The following is a 22,773-nucleotide window of genomic DNA, read 5'->3' on the forward strand; positions in this document are numbered from 1 at the left end:
ACATGAACTTGACTCCTCTTGGACCTGTTGCCAACTTCAATTCTTAGTTGATAATTTGAACAGTCATGGACTCTGCTTGGTTTCAGAACATTTTCAGGGAGGAGATTCCCTTAGTGACACTTGGAGGTGGTCCTAGAGCTTCTTTGAACCTGGGGTATCACACCAGGGGTACAGTTGTGGAGTTGCCCAGCCCAGAGAAACAGAGCCAAGGTTGGGGCCAGGAGGTAGCAGGTGGGTGAATGAAATGAGACAGATGAGTGGAAGTGTTAAGGAGGTCAGGCAAAGAGAAGACGATGTACATCAGAGACGGAGGTACACTGGGGAATCCAGGGGGCTTAGAATCTATTGGCCTAGATCCCTAGCATCTTCCTGGGTGTTTCTTTCAGGAGGCAGCTTTGTGCCTCACCTTAAAGAGATGATGAGGAGCTTGCATCTCATGAATTATTCATGAGCCAGATTTCCCTTAATCTGTACACATGTGCTTGAATTTCTAAAAATCTTTTTAAGGGACTTTATATTTCTCTGATTAAATTTCTTGTTGCTAATGGACCCCATATGCCTAGTCACCAAAGATCTTTTGAACCTAAAGGGGAAAAAAGCTACAGAATTGAAGTGGTGACTCTGCCACTTATTAGCCATTGTCTTTCCCAAGTTGCAAGTTCTGACCTCATCCATAGGATGAGAACCATAACAGGTACCTCGTCACTTGTTTTGATGGGTGGTTGGGAAGATAATTGGAATTTTGCATTTGGAGTGCCGGGTGTGAAGCCCATCAGTATCAGTGCCAACACCTTGTCGCAGTTATTTTTCTGCTCTCAGGGTATTCACCATGTCTCCGTCTTCGGTCAGTTTTGATAGACTGTCTTCCCTGTTTTCATCCAATCTATTGATTCTTATTAATAGATTCCTGTTATATATGGGGAGGGATCAACAGCAGAACCTGAAGATTCCTAGAGGCTACTTGTAAGGATCTTTGGGACACTGGTCCATGTTGGGGGTTACAAAGTCAGAGGCCTTCAAAAACCTCATTATACAAATGTGTAAGAACCAGGTGAGGAGAGAGTGGTGGGGCCCGTGTCAACTCAGAGAATATATGTCCCATCTAAAACAGTCATTCGCTAAGAGTCACTGCCCAATCCAACACCTGGTACAGGGGAAGTCAAGGGCACCAGCTCCATGGGCTGCTATGAATAGCTCCCTAACATGCGCTTGCATTTGGTTAATGTGGCTTTGGAGCAGTGGTTCTTATAGTATGGTCCAGAAGCCATCGGCAGCACCTAGGAACTTGTACGAATGCAAATTCTTGGCTCCACTCCAGACCTACTGGATCTGGAGGTGAGGCCCAGCAACCTGGGATTTCACAGGCCCTCTAGGAGATTCTGATGTTCTTGAGAATGATTTGGAAAGTGGTTCTCAACCTTGGAAGGACACTGGAATCAATGTTCTGGGGAGCTTTAAAAATTCAACCACCTGGCTCCCAACCACAGAGCTTCTCATTGAGCTGATTTGGACTAGAACCTGGACACCAGGAATTTTTTTTAAAGCTCCCCAGGGGATTTTCAGGTGCGTCTAAGACAGAGAACTGCTGTTCTCAGGAGCTTATTGAAACACCCACATACTCATTTCTCCTGGGTGAAGAGGTGAGGAGAGGGAGGCATATATCATTTGACAGAGTTCCTAGATGACCTCTCTTCCCCTTAGAGAATGTGACCTTGAACCACCAGCTCAAGAAATAGCCTCGAATAGAGCTTTTCATAGATTAAATGAATATTCACTCAATGTGACTTGTTTTAAAGTTTGCTTTTAATGCTATATTTGTTCAGCAAATGTAGGCACTCATAACACAAATATTAACTCCTAAATCCTCAAAGGCTTTCCCCATGATATGCCATCTGGCAAGCATTGTTATCATCAGCTCTTTATTATCCACGCTAATAAAGGACTAGCATGGCACTGGTAATTGAAAAACACGTATCATTTAAAAATCATTCAGGCTAGTACCAGTACTGTTTTCCAAGCCAGGAAGTATTCAAGAGTAGAAATATTGACTGATTACAGTTTGCTACTTCCCTGTGGAGGTGCTAATACATATTATTTTAGTGAGAAATTTGAGCCATTGGAGTGAGAAGCTTCTAAATTATAATTCCTGTTTCTGAATAAGGGGGTTTGTTTTATTGATAAGAGTCCTGAGCACAGAGACAAGGAACAGCAAGTATATTTAAAATGCATGTGCCCCTGGGAACCAGTGGATTAAAGCATGGTATAATATAGAAGCTGCATGGGGATTTGAGGAATGGTGGATCTGGACTCTAGATCTCCTGATATTACCTGTGTCATTTGAGATGAACCATCCTATCTACCAGTGGCTCTCAAAGAGTCCTCAACTAGCAACAGCTGTATCACCTGGCGATTTATTAAAGATGCAATTCTGGGCCTTACCCCAGGCCTACTGGATCAGACTCAGGGTGGGGCCAGCAATTAGTGCTTTAACAAGCCCTTCAAGAAATTTAGATGCCTGCTCAAGTTTAAGCACTGCTACTCTCCACCAGGGGCTCAGTTTTTTTATCTATAAAATAAGAGGACCAGCCTAGATTATATTTAAGGTTTACTCTAGCTCTCCAATGGCCATGGTGTGTGGGCACAGAATAGGTTTAGAGATTTTCTGTCTTAGAGCTTATACCTTCTCTTGGATGTGTGATTGAAATCATGCGGCTGAAAAACTGACAGGCAGGTAACAGAAAAGAAACTGATTTCCAGGAACTAGATACTCAGACTAGATACCCAAACGGCACCTTGGGCACTCACTACAAAATAACTCATAATATCTTCAGCTGGTTGGTACTACTTTCCCAAAGTAAAAAACTCTGGTGTTTTGGAAAAGGAAGCAGCCATCTCCCTTTTCTCTAGGGGCTGAGAGCTGTCTGCTGTGATTCACAGAGCAGCATTTCAACGGGAACTAACAAATGGCATTTCAGAAGAATGTACCAGAGGTACACAGGCTTTGCAGTAAAACCAGGGAAAATTTCAAGCCGTTTATCAAAGCTCCTGCAGCTTCCATTTCAAGACAGGTGGAAAAAAATAACATGGAACAAGAAAAGAAAATAAATCTGTATCCAGAGCATCTCATAAATAAGAAAGGAGTAGGGGAGTTGCTGGCCTTGCTGGGCTCTCAGAGTATTTTTGTCACAGTACAGAAAGCTTTTAAATGTTTTGGCATGAAATTCTTTTCCTTTTCCTGTTATTAAAATTTGTGGTTGTAAAATTATTTCACTGACTATTGAAACCAAAAAAAAAAAAAAAAAAGAAAGCTGAGAAAATGATACCTGGAGTGAGAGAGAGAGAATGAGAACATAGTTCACTCTTTACCCCAAAATAGTTTTTATTGTTATCTAAAATGTAGTGATGCGGCCGGGCGCGGTGGCTCAAGCCTGTAATCCCAGCACTTTGGGAGGCCGAGAAGGGCGGATCACGAGGTCAGGAGATCGAGACCATCCTGGCTAACACAGTGAAACCCCGTCTCTACTAAAAAGTACAAAAAAACTAGCCGGGCGTGGCGGTGGGCGCCTGTAGTCCCAGCTACTCAGGAGGCTGAGGCAGGAGAATGGCGCAAACCCGGGAGGCGGAGCTTGCAGTGAGCTGAGATCCGGCCACTGCACTCCAGCCTGGGCAACGGCTCGAGACTCCCTCTCAAAAAAAAAAAAAAAAAAAAAAAAAAATGTAGTGATGCTCCATAATTTAGGGTAAGTCATTGAAAATCAAAGGCAATTTTCTAATTGGCTTTTGTTCAGTAAGAGCCTATTTGCTATAGACAATTAGGGATGTGGTTTATTGAACATGAGAGAGACATGGGTCTGTTATAATGTCTGAGGGGGTAGATAAATTATAACTTTTATTAAAAAGATAGGCCAGTAGTGGTAGCTCACGCCTGTAATCCCAGCACTTTGGGAGGCTGAGGCGGGTGGATTACCTGAGGTCAGGAGTTTGAGACCAGCCTGGCCAACATGAGGAAACCCTGTCTCTACTGAAAATACAAAACTTAACCAGGCATGGTGACGCATGCCTGTAATCCCAGCTACTTGGGAGGCTGAGGCAGGACAATTGCTAGAACACGGGGGGCAGAGGCTGCAGTGAGCCAAAATCATGCCGTTGCACTCCAGCCTGGATGATAGAATGAGACTCCATCTCAAAAACAACAACAACAACAAACAAACAAACAAAAAACCGACTGGCTGCAGTGGCTCACTCCTGTAATCTTAGCACTTTGGGAGGCCAAGACTGGCAGATCACTTGAGGTCAGGAGTTCGAAATCAGCCTGGCCAGCATGGTGAAACCTTATCTCTACCAAAAATACAAAAATCAGCTGGGCGTGGTGCCGGGCGCCTGTAATCCCAGCTACTCAGGGGGCTGAGGCAAGAGAATTGCTTGAACCTGGGAGGCAAAAGTTGCAGTGAGCCAAGATTCCACCACTGCACTCCAGCTTGGGCGACAGAGCAAGATTTGGTCGCGAAAAAAATAAAAATAAAAAATAAATAAAAGATGGATCTCAGGCCCACTCTGCCAGATGGAATAACGTTGATTGAGGAGAACCTGCATTGGACATCTTTGTGAAATTCCCAGCAATGTTAGGTTGTTGATCAACCTGGTAAAAAGCTCATGCTCAGAGTTCACAGTCTGGCTTTGCCACAACTGGCTCTGAAACTTTGGGCAAGCTACCCAATTGTCAGTGCTTTGGTTTCCTTTGGGGGATAATGACAGTATCTACCTGGTGAGAGTTTTGTGAGGATTGAGAACACCGTGTGCAAGACACTTTGCGCATGCCTGGTGCATAGCAGGCATTCTTTTATTGAGACTATTTGCTAATTAGTCATATAGTTCTTTAAAGGAACCCTAAAACTCAATTACATTGTTTTTTAACTGTAAGAATTTTTTGAAAATAGCAAATGAAATCCTGCGGAGGGGTATGATTGATGAAAGGAGGTTTGAAGGGCATATTGGGTGCAAAATTCAAAGAAGATTGATAACTCTTGAGCCATGGGATCTTCTCCTCCATCAGCTTCATTAACATAGCTTTGGGGAATTGTTAGAATTAGATTCAGAGATACAATTTTTTTTCCACTAGATTTCCTTTTTTATGTATTTATTTTTGAAACTCATATAGCAACACTAGAAATAGGTCTGAACTAAATATCATGTTTCTCTTTTACATTTGGCTCCCCTCCTGTGTTGGCTGGCCTATGCTGCACAATGGCTAATATTGCTTAGCCTACCTTTTTCTTAAATACACTTTTCACAGTCTATGTAAAGTCTAAATGCTAGCAGTACCAAAATAAATGGATTCATCTCTAAACTGGTGGTAAGAAAAAAAATAGGAACGAAAGATGGTTGAGACATATTGTCCAGTGAAATCTTTCCCTGTGATGCCACGGCCAGGTGTGAGGTCTGGGGCAAGCTTCCTAACTCATCTGAGCGGCAGTTTCCTCATCAGTAGAATTGGGATAAGAATAGCACCTACCAGGTGTGAGATTTAATACATGTAAAGTGCAAAATAGTGCTAACACCCAGAATGTACTTAGCAAATGTTAACTTCTTAAATGCTACTTGTGTTCATGAGAATTCGATGTATCAGAGTCAAAATAATCAATTTGTGTGTAATGGGTAGGGAGTTTTTACTATTCTTTACTAAATAAGTAAAAACATTACAAAATCTTTAATGGTAAGTTACTTTTTAGACTTAATCTCTGGTCATTTATTTCCAATTAAAACTGGACCCCACTGTATATGACATGCAGAATGGTTTTTATTTTTGTTACAATCATATTTATTTTGAGATGTATCATTCTTATCGTTAGTAACAGTTCTCTGATATTTTAAAAACTTTCCAACATTGGAATAAATGAATCAGGATAAAATGCTGAAATAAAATACTCAAATCATTGCACTTATACAACCTCTAGTTGTAGACAGCGATGCTATTTAAACTGTGGAACTGTGGCCAGTAGGCAGCACTACTCTCTCATAGTTTCGGATATTGCTTATTAGCTTATAAACAAAATTTCAGATCAGCATGGGTAAGATAGTTTAGATGTACTCTTGAATAATGTAGAAAAGTGTGAGTTGTTTGATCCTTGAACAAGTGAACAGAAAGGCCTTCCAGCACCAAAGTTAGAAAAAAAATTGCCTTTAACCAAAATTGCCCTGGAAAAACAGAGATTCGTGCTGTTTATCCAAAATGAAAGTATGTCATTTCATACAAATTATCTAGATCGTGAGGCAAAAGCAGTTTTCTTTCATACCTCTTTAACTTTTCTTTTTCATCTGTTTAACCTGGAAAAAAAAAAAAAACTTGTCTTAAATTATTTACCATTTAGATCTGAATTTTTAAACTTTCTTATTTTCAGTTTTTTTTTTTTTAATTTCAGTAAGTTTTTGGGGAACAGGTGATGTTTGGTTACATGAATAAGTTCTTTAGTGGTGATTTCTGAGATTTTGGTACACCTGTCACCCAAGCAGTGTACACTGTACCCAATGTATAGTCTTTTATCTCTCACCAACCCCCATTCTTTCCCCCAGGTCCCCAAAGTCCAGTGTGTCATTCTTATGCCTTAGCTCCCACATGAGTGAGAACATACCATGTTTGGTTTTCCATTCCTGAGTTATTTCACTTAGATCAACAGTCTCCAATTCCATCCAGATTGCTGTGAATGCCACTATTTCATTTTATTTTACGGCTGAGTAATATTCCATGGTGTGTATAAATATGCCACATTTTCTTTATCCACTCATTGATTGATGGGCATTTGGGCTGGTTCCATATTTTCGCAACTGCAAATTGTACTGCTGTATACATGTGTGTGCAAGTATCTTTTTCATATAATGACTTCTTTTCCTCTGGGTAGATACCTATTATTGGGATTGCTGGATCAAACAGTGGACCTACTTTTAGTTCTTTGAGGAACCTCTACACTGTTTTCTATAGTGGTTGTACTAGTTTACCTTCCACCAACAGTGTAAGAGTGTTCCCTTTTCACTGCATCTATGCCAACATCTATTATTTTTTGATTTCTTGATTATAGCCATTCTTATAGGAGTCAGGTCGTATTGCATGGTGGTTTTGATTTGCATTTCCCTGATCATTAGTGATGTTGAGCATTTTTTCCATATGCTTGTTGTCCATTTGTATATCTTCTGTTGAGAATTGTCTATTCATGTCCTTAGCCCACTTTTTGGTGGGATTGTTTGTTCTTTTCTTGCTGATTTGTTTGAGTTCTTTGTAGATTCTGGATGTTAGTCCTTTATCAGATGTATAGATTGTGAAGATTTTCTCCCATTTGGTGGGTTGTCTGTTAACTCTGCTGATTATTTCTTTTTCTGTGCGGAAGCATTTTAGTTTAATTAAGTCCCATCTGTTTATCTTTGTTTTTGTGGCATTTGCTTTTGGATTCTTGGTCATTAAGTCTTTGCCTAAGCCAATGTCTACAGGGGTTTTCCAGTGTCATCTTCTATAATCTTTATGGTTTCAGGTCTTAGATTTAAGTATTTGATCCATCTTGAGTTGATTTTTGTGTAAGTTGAGAGATGAGGATCCAGTTTCATTCTTCTATATGTGGCTTGCCAGTTATCCCAGCACCATTTGTTGAATAGAGTGTCCTTTTCCCACTTTTTTTTTGTTTGCTTTGTCAAAGATCAGTTGGCTGTAAGTATTTGGCTTTATTTCTGGGTTCTCTATTCTGTTCCATTGGTCTATGTGCCTATTTTTATACCAGTTCCATGCTGTTTTGGTGACTATCACCTTATAGTATAGGTGGAAGTCAGGTAATGTGATACCTCCAGATTTGTTCTTTTTGCTTAGTCTTGCATTGGCTATGTGGGCTCTTTTTTGGTTCCATGTGAATTTTAAGATTGCTTTTTTCTAGTTCTGTGAAGAGCAATGGTGCTATTTGGATAGGAATTGCACTGAATTTGTAGACTGCTTTTGACAGTATGGTCATTTTCACAATGTTGATTTTACCCATCCATGAGCATGGGATGCATTTCCATTTGTTAGTGTTGTCTATAATTTCTTTCAGCAGTGTTTCATAGTTTTCCTTGTAGAGGTCTTTCATCTCCCTGGTTAGGTATATTTTTAAGTATTTTAATTTTTTGCAGCTATTGTGAAAGAGGTTGAGTGATTTGATTTTCAGCTTGGTCGCTCTTGGTATGTAGCAGAGCTACTAATTTGTGTACATTAATTTTGTATCCTGAAACTTTACTGAATTTATTTGCCAGTTCTAGGAGTTTATTGGATGAGTCTTTAGGGTTTTCTAGGTATGCAACTGTATTATTGGCAAAAAGTGACAATTTTACTGCCCTTTATGTATTTCTCTTGTCTGACTGCTCTGTCTAGGACTTCCAGTACTATGTTGAATAGTGGTGAAAGTGGGCATTGTTGTCTTGTCCTAGTTCTCAGGGGGAATGCTTTCACCTTTTCCCCATTCAGTATAATGTTGATTGTGAGTTTGTCATAAATGCCTTTTATTACCTTAAGGTATATCCCTTCTATGCAGATTTTGCTGAGGGTTTTAATCATAAAGCGGTGTTGAATTCTGTCAAATGCTTTTTCTGCATCTATTGAGATGATCATCTATTGAGATGATCATATGATTTCGTTTTTGATTCTATTTATGTGGCGTGTCACATTTATTGACTTACATATGTTAAACCATCCCAGCATCCCTGGTATGAAACCCGCTTGATCATGGTGAATGATCTTTTTGATATGCTATTGGATTTGGTTCACTAGTATTTTATTGAGGATTTTCGCATCTGTGTTCATTAGGGATATTGGTCTATAGTTTTCTTTTTTTATGATGTCCTTCCCTGGCTTTTGGTATTAAGGTGATACTGGCTTCATAGAATGATTAAGGGAGGAATCCTTCTTTCTCTATCTTTTGGAATAGTGTCAATAGATTGGTACCAATTCTTACTTGAATATCTGATAGAATTCAGCTGTGAATCCATCTGGTCCTGGACTTTTTTGTGTTGGAAATTTTCTTTATTACCATTTCAATCTCACTGCCTGTTATTGGTCTGCTCGGAAATTCTGTATCTTCCTGGTTTAATCTAGAAAAGGTGCATATTTCCAAGAATTTATCCATCTCTTCTAGGTTTTCTGGTTTATATGCATCAAGGTGTTCATAGAAGCCTTGAATAATCTTTTATATTTCTCTAGAATCAGTTGTAATATCTCCCGTTTTGTTTCCAATTTAGCTTATTTGGATCTTCTCTCTTCTTTTTTGGTTAATCTCACTAATAGTATTTTTTTTTTATCTTTTCAAAGAACCAGCATTTTGTTTCAGTTATGTTTTATATTTTTTTGTTGTTGTTGTTTGTTTGTTTCAATTTCATTTAGTTCTGCTCAGATCTTCATTATTTCTTTTCTTCTGCTGGGTTTGGGTTTGGATTGCTCTTGTTTCTCCATGTCCATGAGGTGTGACCTTAGATTGTCTGTGCGCGCTCTTTCAGACTTTTGATGTAGGCATTTAATCCTATGAGCTTTCCTCTTAGCACCACCATTGCTGTATCCCAGAGGTTTTGATGGTTGTGTCACTATTATCATTCAGTTCAAATAATTTTTTAATTTCCATCTTGATTTCCCTGTTGACCCAGTGATCATTCAGGAGCAGGTTATTTAATTTCCATGTGTTTGCATGGTTTTGTGGATTCCTGTTGGGGTTGATTTCCAATTTTATTCCACTGTGGTCTGAGAGAGTACTTGATATAATTTCAGTTTTCTTAAATTTACTGAGACTTGGGCCGGGCACAGTGGCTCATGCCTGTAATCCCAGTACTTTTGGAGGCCGAGCTGGGCGGATCACCTGAGGTCAGAAGTTCAAAACAGCCTGGTCAACATGGCAAAACCCCGTCTCTACTAAAAATACAAAAAGTAGCTGGGCGTGGTGGCATGCGACTGTAATCCCAGCTACTTGGGAGGCTGAGGCAGGAGAATTGCTTGAACCTGGGAGGGGGAGGTTGCAGTGAGTGACATTGCACCACTGCACTCTAGCCTGGTGATAGAGTGAGACTCTGCCTTAAAAAAAAAAAAAAAAAAAGAAAGAAAGAAAATTTACTGAGACTTGTTTTGTGGCCTATCATATGATCTGTCTTGGAGAGCATTCCGTGTGCTGATGAATAGAATGTGTGTTCCGCAGTTATTGGGTAGAAGGTTCTATAAATATCCATTAAGTCTAGTTGTTGTAGGGTATAGTTTAAGTCCATTGTTTCTTTGTTGACGTTCTGTCTTGATGACCTTTCTAGTGCTGTCAGTGAGTATTAAAGTCCCCCACTATTATTGTGTTGCCGTCTATATCATTTCTTAGGTCTAGTAGTAATGGTTTTATAAATTTGGGAGATCCAGTGTTAGATACACATATATTTAGTATTGTGATATTTCCCTGTTGGACTAGTCCTTTTAACATTATATAATATCCTTCTGTGTCTTTTTTAACTGCTGTTGCTTTAAAGTTTGTTTTGTCTGATACAAGAATAGCTACTCCTGCTTACTTTTGTTGTCCATTTTCATGGAATATCTTTTTCTACCCCTTTAACTTAAATTTATGTGAGTTCTTATGTGTCTCTTTAAGGCGCAGAAACTTGGTTCCTGAATTCTTATCCCTTCTGCCATTCTGTATCTTTTCAGTGAAGCATTGAGGCCATTTACATTCAGTGTTAGTATTGAGATGTGAGGTACTACTCTATTCATTGTGCTATTAGTTGCCTGAATACTTTGTGTTTTTCTTCATTGTGTTATTGTTATATACACAATATATATGTATTGTGAGATTTATGCTTTAAGGTCTTCTGAGATAGATGCTTTAAGGAGGTTCTATTTTGTTTGTTTTTTTGAGGATTTGTTTCAAGATTTAGAGCTCCTTTTAGCAGTTCTTATAGTGCTGGTTTGGTAGTGGCGAATTCTCTCAGCATTTGTTTGTTTGAAAAGACTGTATCTTTCCTTCACTTATGAAGCTTAGTTTCACTGGATACAAAATTCTTGGCTGATAATTATTTTGTTGAAGGAGGCTAAAATTAGGACCTCAGTCCCTTGTAGTTTGTAAGTTTTCTGCTGAGAAATCTGCTGTTAATTTGATAGGTTTTCCGATATAGGTTACCTGATGCTTTTGCCTTATAGCTCTTCAGATTTTCTTTTGTCTTAACTTTAGATAACCTGTTAACTATGTGCCTAGGTGATAATATTTTTGTGATGAGTTTCCCAGGTGTTCTTTGAGCTTCTTGTATTTGGATGTCTAGATTTCTAGCAAGGCCAGGGAAGTTTTCCTCAATTACTGCCACAAATATGTTTTCCAAACTTAGATTTCTCTTTTTCCTTAGGAACACCAATTATTCTTAGGTTTGGGTGTTTAACATAGTCCCATCCTTCCTGGAGGCTTTGTTCATTTTTTAAAGTATTTTTTCTTTGTCTTTGACGGATTAGGTTAATTCAAAAGCCTTGTCTTTGAGCTTTGATGTTCTTTATTCTGCTCGTTCAATTCTATTGCTGTTACTTTCCAGTAAATTTTGCATTTCTCTAACTGTGTTCTTGGTTTCCAGAAGTTCTGATTGTTTTTTATTTATGCTGTCTATTTCACTGAAGAATTTTTCTTTGCTGTATCCTGTATCCTGTTTTTTATTTCTTTAAATTGGACTCCACCTTTCTCTGCTGCCTCCTTGAGTAACTTAATAATCCACTTTCTGAATTCTTACTCTGGCAATTCGGATATTTTGTCTTGGTTTGGATCCATTGCCGGTTAGCTGGTATAATCTTTTGCGGTATTAAAGAAGCTTGTTTTGTCATATTACCAGAATTGTTTTTCTGGTTCCCTCTCATTTGGGTAGACTAAGTCACAGGGAAGATCTGGGACTCAAGGACTACTGTTCAAATTCTTTTGTCTTACAGAGTGCTCCCTTGATGTGGTGTTCTCCCCCTTCTCCTAAGAATGTGATTTCCTAAGAGCCAAACTGTAGTGATTGTGTTTGCTCTTCTAGGTCTAGCCACCCAACAGAGCTACCCAGCTCCGTGCTGGTACTGGCACGTGTCTGCAAAGAGTCCTGCGATATGATCGGTCTTCAGGTCTTGCAGCCATGGATAACTGCACCTGCTTCAGTGGAGTTAGTAGGGGAGTGAAGTGGTGTGGGTCCTTGGTTATGTTTTTGTTTAGTGTGCTGGTTGCCTCCCAGGGAGCCTGCAGTGGTGATCCAGTTCCTTCAAAGCGTCTGTGAATTATCTCAGCTTTCCTGGTATGTTCCTGCATTAGTTCTTGGAACAAAAGTTCATGGTGTAAGTCTCCACATGCTGCTCTATCCTTCCGAGTGGAAGCTGCAACTAATCCTGCCTCCTATCCACCCTCTTGGAAAAAATGGCAGATCTGAATTTTCAGAATAGTTCTTGGTCGTTGTTTTCAGTAATTAATGGTGAAGAGTAAATTGCTAATCTTACTAAGAGTCTTGTGGTGTTTTTGCTGAGTGATCTCAAGTATATGGAGAGTTCAGATCAGCCAGGTCTTCTCCTCTTAGGCATATTTGTAACTATTTTTTATTTGGGTAAATTTATGGGGTACAAGTGTACTTTTGTTACATAGATATACTGCATAGTGGGGAGGTCAGGGCTTTTAGCGTACCCATCACCTACATAGTGCATTGTACTCAGTAAGCAATTTCTTGTCATCCCACCAATTCCCAGCCTTCTGAGTTTGCGTTGTCTATCATTCCACACCCTATGCCCACGTGTGCACATCATTTAGCTCCCACTTCTATGTGAGAATATGTGACGTTTGACTTTCTGTTTCTGAGTTATTTCACTTAAAATAATGGCTTCCAGTTCCATTCATGTTGCTACAAAAGATATGATTTCATTCTTTTTTTATGACTAAATAGTATCCCATTATGTATATGTACCACATTTTCTTGATCCAGTTATCCATTGGTGGACACATAGGTGCATTCTCTATCTTTGCTATAGTGAATAGTACTGCAATAAACATAAGAGTGCAGGTGATTTTTGGTATAATGATTTCTTTCTTTCTTTTTTTTTGGAGACAGAGTCTTGCCCTGTTGCCCAGGTTGGAGTGCAATGGCGTAATCTGGACTCACTGCAACCTCCGCCTCCCAGATTCAAGCAATTCTCCTGCCTCTACCTCTTGAGTAGCTGGGATTACAGGCCCGTGCCACCACACCTACCTAATTTGTTGTATCTTTAGGGGTTTCACCATGTTGGCCAGGCTGGTCTCAAACTCCTGACCTCATGATCCACCTGCCTCAGCCTCCCAAAGTGGACTACAGGAGTGGCCACCGTGCCCAGCCAATGATTTCTTTTCCTTTGTGTAGATACCCAGTAGTGGAATTGCTGGATTGAATGGTAGTTCTATTTTTAGTTCTTGAGAAATCTCCATAGTGTTTTCCATAGAGGTTGCACTAATTTACATTCCCATCAACAGTATATAAGCATTTTCTTTTTTCCCTTTTCTTGCCATCTGTTATTCTTTGCCTTTTTACTAATAACCATTCTGACTGGTGTGAGATGGTATCTCATTGTTGTTTTTGTTTGCATTTCTCCAATGATTACTGATGTTGAGCATTATATGCTTGTTGGCCATTTGTGTGTCTTCTTTTGAAAAATGTCTAATCATGTCTTTTGCCCACTTTTAAATTGGATTGTTTTTCATTTGCTGAGGTGTTTGAGTTCTGCATATCTGCAACTATTATTTCACCTTTGGGGTTCTGTGTGCTGTGTATGGTGACCCTAAAGACCAGAGAGGAAGGTTCTCAGACTTCCTGAGAGCAGACAGATGTCAGGACGCTGTGGATATCTGAACTTATCCGGTGCCTGTGCTCAGAGGCCTATGGACTGTGTAAACCTGGACAGTTCACAAAGTCCATCAATGCATGCGGCTGTATTTAACCTCCCACATAAGGATGCGGAGTCAAGGTGTGAATAGGCCATAGTTTCCTTGGAGTCAGCTTCCGAATTAAATACCAGAGGTGTGGCTTTATCCCAGCTTTTTCTACCCAAATGCTGTTGGTTTCATTTTAGTGCAGCTACCAGAAATAATTTTCGTATCACTTTCTTTTTCTCACAATGTCACATGTCTAAGAATAATCCTGTATTTGAATCTTTAGCTCGGTTTCCTAATCCCAGGTATAAATCTGGTTTTGCTATCCTGAGGAGCAGTAGAAAGAAGTTGCTGCATCCACCTCAGTAGGTTTACATGGAGATAGAAAATGTCATCATGTTTGATTATTTGTAGCTTGCCTTGTAGTACTTCACTCTTGAGGAGGGAAATTGGATCTCTGGTGGTTGGTGAAATCTGCTGAAGAATTCACCTTATCATGCATTTTGTTTTACTCACAGAATCATGTCAACCCTGCCATGGACTTCACGCAGACTCCACCTGGGATGTTGGCTCTGGACAACATGCTGTACTTTGCCAAGCACCACCAAGATGCCTATATTCGGGTAAGTATGAAGGCCCTTTTCAGATATTGTGTTTCCTACTCAATGTTAATTTCAAACGCACAAATACGGAGGGATTAGCTTTAGATGAATCATCCCATATTTTCTGGCTTTCTTAGTAAACTAAAAAAAAGAAAAATCAGAATTGAGATCAATCGGGACTGAAATGGGGATTTTAACTTTTAATTATTTTCTTTTGATGGCGTTAAAAAATACATTAGATACTGGAAAACCATTTCATATAGTCCAATATTGAATTATGACAAAAACTCTTAAATAACAAGGAACAAAAGTGAACTACCTACCAAAAACCTGCATGACTCCAAATTCAGTGGCTGTTTAGTCTGATGCTGGAGGAACAATAAGATAAACAGAAACAAAGAAAAATAGGAGAGATGGGGAAGGCAGAGAAATGCCTTCTTACATTTCACGTCAGACTAGTCAAATTTCAGTCAAAAAGGTAGATTAATTTGTGGGTGGAGCAGAAGGAAGTGGGGGACTCTATTTTCTCTGTGAAATGGAAGATGCCACCTGCTGACTGGGCAGTGCTGGCATGGAAGAAACCGAGTATGAATGAATGGGAGCCTAAGGTGACAGTGGCAGAGAACACTCATCTATCAGGGCTACTCGGTTGGAGCCCTGGATTTGTGCTGACACCTCTACCCTGTCCTCAGGGAGAAGAACCCAGACTCAGTCAAGATGAGGTAGATCCAAGATTGAGATCAGGGAAGGATATGAATAAATGGGGCAGGGGAATTGGTGAGTGGTTAAAATGATGACTAGATGTAAGCTTAGAAAGTATTTGATGAACAAGTCGCCTAAAGCAGGAAGAGTAAGGCTGAACTTAAAATATAGTAAGAGCATGTCCATTAATCTCACATTCTCTGTTGGATTCTCTGTGGCACTGGCTCCCTGGAGACCTGGGTTGGAGGCCTGGCACTATCATCATCCAGTGATGTCAGTGTGGGCAGTTCCTTTGGTGTGGGCTCAAGTTTCCTCTGTAAACCAGAGAGACGTGACGGTTCTTAGTTGGGACAGTAATTATTCCCCTAGAGAGCATTTGGCAATATGTGGGCATGTTTCTTCGGTTGTCATCATGCCTAGTGGTGTGCTCCTGGCCAAAATCTGTAATCTCTGGGACCGTCTGTACAGTGAAAAACTGTACCACCCAGCAGTGACCTCCTTGAATAAGGCCATGCCAGATCACTGAGTTCTGTGTAGGCAATATATTGTAAATCTATGTGTTGTTCTATATATATGCATTTTGGGAAACTTTGACCTATTCTGAAATATTATTTGCAATCTGATTATACAGATAATTTTATTGTCATTTCTCTAGAAGGTTTGGGATCAGGTGTTTGGTCAGAAATACAGTCCCACATAAGAAAATTGTTTTTCCATAAAACTTTGATTTGACTTACATGCAAATATATTTGTTGCACAGATGGTTTCTAAGAGTGTAATCTGCTTTTGTAGTAAGTAAATTAATATTTTTGAGATACCATGTAGTATAGCCTTGGAGAGTTGAGCGTGAAAAGTAGAAGCTAAGTAGAAATTGAATTTACCATTAACTGATTAATGTTCATGGATGAGTGTTTCTAAAATTGGAGCTTATTGATGCTGAATGTATTGTTAATTGCATAAGAAGCATATGTCTCATGAAAAGTAATTTAATGTTTTAAGTCTGTTTTCCTCAATGTGTTCTTTAAACATTGTAAGTGAAATGAATACCATGACAGCCTGACAAAACTTTATATTTGATAAGGACTTAAAAGAAAAAACCTATTTGTAAAGAAAAGTGTGGCTTTTGGTCCACAGGCACTTTTCTTTATTGGTTAGACTTTCCTGTATCTCAGATGACTTTATTGGTTTCTCAGAAGTGTCCTTTCCCTAATTTTTTTCTGTGTCCCATTTGACTTTGGGGCATTTACTAGATAGAAAGCTAAGGCTATTTATGTGAATGCATGGGGTTAGTAGAGCATATATAAAGTCTGAAGATCTCTGCAAGGAAATTTTAGGGTGACTTTGAAAATAGATATCTCCATGATATGGCAGTAGTGCTATAGGTAGTGGAAATAGTGATCTGGACAGCTAATTAAATTTTGATTTATGAGCTCAGTGGTCTTTTCTGAAACGTTAAGATGGGCTCAATCTTTTCAGTTTACATTTTGATAAAAATCTGTTTTGAGGATGTATATCTTCTCTATGAATGCAGTTTTTCATTTGTTATTTATATCTTTCATTTGATAAATGCTTATTCTGTACCTGAATATTGCCTCACTATTCACTCTCTTTGCCAGTCAGTTTTATAGTTGAGATTTTAAATAACTGTAACTCACACACACAAACACACATGTATATATGCACAAATATTCCCTCGTTGCCCTTGTAACTCCCAGGTATCATGGTCCCTCACCCACTTTCTAGCCATGTGTTCCCAAGTTGTTTTTTGCCCTGTGTTAATCTTGCCTGCCACTCACTTTTCAGCCGCCTGCTCCAAGACGTTTCTCCATTGCTTTCTGGAAGCTGTCTTGCCAAATGCAGAGCACTTTCCTCATCCTTTGTCTCACTGACCTTGCCCTTGACACCTGACACTCTCTAGTGACCCTCTGTTGCCCAGCAGCCAGTGATCTGTCTTGGCTCTGTTGCTGACAGTTGCTCTTAATCTCTCTGGAGGGTTTCTTCTCTGCCTGCCCATCAAATGCACAGGACCCCCATGACTCTGTCTCTGGACCTTTGCTTGTCTCAGTCCCTGAGGCTGCACATTTCCTGAGTAACCATCAAATACCCAGCTGTGAGCCAAAGGATGGGGATTCCTCAAGAAGACAAGTTGCTCATGGGTCCTGACATTGAGGAGTTCACTGTCTAGAGATCAAAAGTAGAGGTGGTGGTGGGGTGTGGGGTGAAGAGACAAATACCAGGCAGTTTCCAAGTCACTTGGCGTGTGTCTTGATTGAGTATGCTGGAAACACAGAGGAAAGTCACCAACACAGATGTGGGGGTCAGGTCAGGAAAGCTTCCTGGAGGAAGTGACATCTAGGCTCAGAGCTGTTGAATAGTACTAGTTAACCCGGTGAAGGGAAGAGATGGAGAGTACTACCTCATGTGGAGGGAACCACGAGAGCAAAGGTATAACGGTGCATGCTTTGTTCGGGGAGCCACGCTAGTATAGGATGGCCAAGGCAGGGACTGGCAAATGGAACATGGCTTGTGAGGCGAATGTGCTAGTTCAGTGGGGATGTCTTAAGCCATCCGAAGAGGTCTGTTGGACCTAAAGGCAGTGAAGAATTTCTGAAGTATTTTAAATCAAGATGAGAATGAAGTTTAGACAAATCACTGTCCCACTAGAAAACCAATGTGAGAAATCAAGACCAGAGGCAAAAATAAAATGTGGGCAAAAATAAAAGAGAAATGGAGATAACTTGAACTAGGGGAGTGGGAGTGGCAATGAAATGGAACAGTTTGAATGAGTTACTTTGGAACTAAAATCAACTTGACCTTCTCCAAGGAAGAGGGAGGTTTCTGCCTTGAGTGGGAATAGACAGTGGCGTCATTAAGGAAATAGATAGTGCAGGTCTGTGCAGGGGCAGGCATCTGGACCATCCAGACTCTTACATGCATGTAGGACATCTGTCTAGGAGGACATATGCAGTAGGCAGTGAGATCTGGGTGGCTGAGCTCAGACCCATGTAGACATCACACTCTATATTCTAACTCCTTAAGCATTCTTATTCCCTCCAATTCATTCATCTATATTGTCACAATATTATCTTAGTGGCTTCCTTGCTAATGTCTGGAACCTTCAAACCCATATTCTGTGCCAGTTGCTAGGATGATCTTCCTAACCAGAGTTCTGGGTGCTTCAGGGACCATACCTGGCCTGCAGCCTATCTCCGTGACTTTATCTCTTGCTACCGACTCTCCTTTCCCTCTTTCCATCCCCCATCCCCCCGCTATAGTAGCCTTTGCCTATATAAATGATGGTTGGCCTAACTAGCCAGGCAAATCTCTACCACTATGTCTTTGCTCCCATTCTTGCTTCTGCCTGAGTGCCTGTCCCACACCATGTGTCTGTTGGACAGTCCTCATGGCAAAGGCCATCTTCTGTCTGAAGAAGGCTTCCTGACCCTCTACCCGGATGACTCCATCCACTCTCTTTGCACCGTGGACACACAATTTAAATCCTAGAACATTGTACAACCTTAAATGTATTTACTTTCGGTTTCCCTAATTGATTGTAAATGTCTTGTGAGCAGGCACCAAGGTTCATTTATATTCTAGCCCCTGACAGAGCCTAGCACATAGTGGCTTTTAATCATTTCTTGTAATTCACATGAGTAAAGAGTTTCTTTAGTTCTGGTTTAAATGGTCTCTTGACCATGATCAATTCTTTTTTACCATTGGAGAATCATGGCCTTTGTTCCTCCTAACAGTAATAAAGGTATATTTTTGCTATGTGAATTTTGTGATGGGCAGCCCGGTTTCTCATGTTGTATTCGAATAAAGTTTTGTAACTGTGTACTGACAAAAGCAGTGGATGTAACTGAATTACCCCACACTTGGACAGGCTCAGAACATGAGGAGGAATTGCAAATCTGAGTATCTTACTGTGCACCGAGTAAAATCTGGGGCATAGCATTATTTCAGACTCCCAAGTCTTATTTACTCTGGGTATAATTGCTTTTACTTTTTCTAGAAATGCTTCACTCCCCAGCTCTCCCCACCAAGGGAATGGTATGAGGCTATCTCAGTAAGGAGACAAGTGGAGGGGAGGGTTCTTGGCTCATGCCTGTGATCCTGCTGTCATTATTTTCAGAGACAAGATAATGGTACAGAGTTGAGTGTGTTGTAGATGTTTTGTTTTGCTTTTTTCTTACTCCCTGGAATGACACTTCTCAGTGTTTTGGAAGAAGGAAGCTTAGTGACTCCCTTGGAAACAAAATCTTTAGACTTAGAATTTATGGGGTTTTTGTTTGTTTGTTTGTTTGTTTGTTTTAAAGACACAGTCTTACTCTTTGACCCAGGCTGTAGTACAGTGGTGCATTTTCAGCTCACCACAGTCTCTGTGTCCTGGGTTCAAGTGATTCTCATGCTTCAGCCTCTTAAGTAGCTGGGGCTGCAGGCATGCATCACCACGCCCAGCTAATTTTTGTAGTTTTAGTAGAGATGGGGTTTCGTCATGCTGGCCAGGCCTTGAACTCCTGACCTCAGGTGATCTGCCCGCCTTGGCCTCCCAAGTTGTTGGGATTACAAGTGTGAGTCACCAAGCCCAGCCCATGTTCTTGATGCATTTAATTATTCACTGGGAACTACTGAGAAACCCAGATTACCTGGTTTTAGTTTGACTGAAGACCTATGCTGGCCAATGTGGGAGCCAAGATTCAACCACAAAGCAGGAAGCAATGGCAAGGAAACCTAGGGCTCTCTCAAAGGTGGAACTGGAATAATAAGAAAAACTTAAGAAAAAGGCTATGACTAGCAGATGGGGTGGTTTCAGGATGACGTAATTCTGCATGGTAATATTCACCTTCCCATTTGGCCAGAGCAAATGAATACCTAGTGTGGTTTTGGTAACATGCAAGACAGGCTGCATAGATGAGCTCAGTCTTCAAGTAATCCCTAGGAACAAGCATTGTTATCACCATTTTATAAATTCAGGAGCTGGGACTTAAAGAGGTGCAGAGTTCTGGTCTGTCAAATAGCCAGTCGACAAGTAGAATTTGAACTTACATATGCGGACTGCAAATCTCAGGCTCCTTCCAGTTGTGTAGCCTTCTGTCTCTGGGCTTGGAGTATGATGAGGGCAATAGTGTTATCCTTGGAATGGAGGGAAAGGGGACAGATTCAAAGAGAGAATGATTAGAAAATGTAGAAGGTCCACAGGACTATCAAACAAATCATCATATTCAGTTAAAGATCTTCTGAAATCTAGCATGGTCAGGAAGCCATTTCTAAAGATACTTGATTGACACCCAAAAGTTGCTATTTTAAGGAATAAGTGAGCCCAGGGAAGGTGTCATTGCAAAGCTTTTCACGTTTCAGAGATAGTCTTTAGTTTCAGCGTGATGATAGGAGAAGTAACGTGCAGAAGTATTCGGATGTTCAGAAACTATTGTCAGTCATCTGAACCCTCTTGGCATCACAGTCAGACAGAAGCAAACTGCGCATTAATCCCAGGCTCTAAAAAAGTTAGATAAACATTTAACATGCAACAATAAAATCCAAGTGCCCGCAAATGAGATGTTTCTATTATTGCTTACATCTTTTTCAGAGGAAAAAATATACATAGAAAACAAACAGTCCATCTTCTTAGATGCTAAAAGTATCCAACTAAAAGAAGAAAAATCCTTTTAACATTCATTTTCATTCATTCATTCATTCATTCATTCATTCATTGACTTTTTCATGAAATATTACCAAACATCCACCATACACCTGCATGGAGCCATGCGCAGTAGCTGTGGTGGTGAAGAAAGGCAGGATCTGATTGTGAAATACCTGAAATAGAAAAGCAAGCAAGTGAAGGGAGTAGTTGTTTATTTGTTTTTTTTACTTGAGAGATTCCTTGTTTCCTTTGGGATTTTTAGATGTGACTTATACTGGGCACAACTCTCAAGTTTTAAAAATATTGCTAGATACTTCTTTGCAGTTTTTCACAATGTATTGAGGAGGTAAATATTTCATTCTTTTGTAAGTTATTACACTGCTTATGTCAGAATCACTTAGGGCTTGCCCCCTTTCCCAGCGACCTAATTTTAAACAATGGCACTGCTTCTTAGAGAAGTATTCTGGTGGGCAGTCAGTGTGGAATAGAACAAGCCTGACCCCTTTTCTCTGTTTGATTGGACATGGTGCTATGTCATAAATAAAATATTTTCTTAATTAAACTGATACCCAACCAGTTGATAAAATCCTACCCAACAAAGCTGTTACCCAACTGAATTTGTATAATCTTGAGGTTTCCAGGAACAAATTTAAAAGTAAATCCTGGAAACTGTGTGTTCCTTACATATCCACAATTCTTTTTTCTTTTCTAGTTTTATCGAGATATAATTGCTATACCAAAAAAAAAAATCACATAATTAATATATACAATCCGGTGACAGTACCTTACAGTTCTTGCTTCAGCATCCCTCATAATTTATGATTAACATTTCATCTAGTTGGAAAATCTTTGCATACTGGCTGACTGTTATAGAAGATGATGAATTTCTTGAGACGGGGGAAAATAGAAATGCCTTTAAAAATAAGATTAATCACAATGGTTTCATGCAATTGTGAGAGCATATATATGTTTCTAATATTATACCAAATCAGAAGAGAAATATTTATAATGTATCAAGTAAGAAAGACTGTGAGTAAAGATGGCTGTTTCTACTGAGGAATTGTTTTCTCAAGATTGTTTCATTATAGCCACTTTTTTAAACAAATGAAGAATTTAAAGTATGTTTAGTTTATACTATTTTAAAACCTTTAAGTGGGTTTTTCCTCCTCATGATGCGTACATAGTAAATCATACTTATACAAAATAGTTGGGAGAAGTAATGATTTAGATCCTAACTAATGGTTGACACAGGGAGGCCTGGATTTTTTGAGGCAGAAACCTCAAGAAAATGCTCTGAAATTATCTAGCGTGAGAAAAGCTACTATCTTTTGAGCCTTTACTATGTTCTGAGTACTTCACATACATTATTTGAAATTTCCCTTCAATGTTCCCAGACGTGGGAAGATAACGAAACCTTGTGCCCTTTCCTTCCAGTCTATAGATCTCTCTGTTCTTCTCTTCAAGGCCCACCTCAAGTTCAGAGTCGTTTTGGGGAATCTATTTTCAGCTTTTCCGGTCAGGAAGCATAAACATCAGTGATAACAGCAATCACATGTTTGGAGCTCACTAGAACAACTAAGCTGAGCATTTTCATTTATTTCTTGCAGCACCCCTCTGAGGTTGCCACTGTTACTGTTTCCATTTTACAGATGAGGAAACTGACACACAGAGAGGTTAAGTGGCTTGCCCAAAGTCACACAGCTAAGGTAGTACCAGAGCTGAATTTTAAATCCAGATAATATGTGTCCATTGTCCATACCGTGTGCTTTTGAGGGCTTATAGATTCATATGGAGGTGGTAGCCACAGTTCAAATGAGTCCTACGGATGTGTTTTGCTTCACTGACCCAGTGTTTTTAAAAAGAAGAGAATTTGATTGCCTTTTGTCAGGGCTTACACTCCCTCCCCAATTCACTGAGAGCCCCAGACACCTTCTTGTATTATGGCTGACTGCTTCTTGCTTTCTAG

The 22,773-nt window shown here is 39.9% G+C and overlaps 1 protein-coding gene across 32 annotated transcripts in view; it reads left to right on the forward strand.

The window, feature by feature from the left end:
• Positions 1-22,773, forward strand: part of ELMO1 (engulfment and cell motility 1) — a 582,820-nt gene that overhangs the window by 292,325 nt on the left and 267,722 nt on the right. For all 32 annotated transcript variants that reach the window (XM_074035218.1, XM_045387647.2, XM_005549784.4 and 29 more), the window contains one exon: positions 14,381-14,485. In XM_074035218.1, coding sequence (XP_073891319.1) covers positions 14,381-14,485 — 105 coding nt within the window. The remainder of the gene's footprint in view (positions 1-14,380; positions 14,486-22,773) is intronic.

The sequence above is a fragment of the Macaca fascicularis genome, chromosome 3, assembly GCF_037993035.2.
Source record: "Macaca fascicularis isolate 582-1 chromosome 3, T2T-MFA8v1.1".
In the NCBI taxonomy this organism is placed as follows: Eukaryota; Metazoa; Chordata; class Mammalia; order Primates; family Cercopithecidae; genus Macaca; species Macaca fascicularis.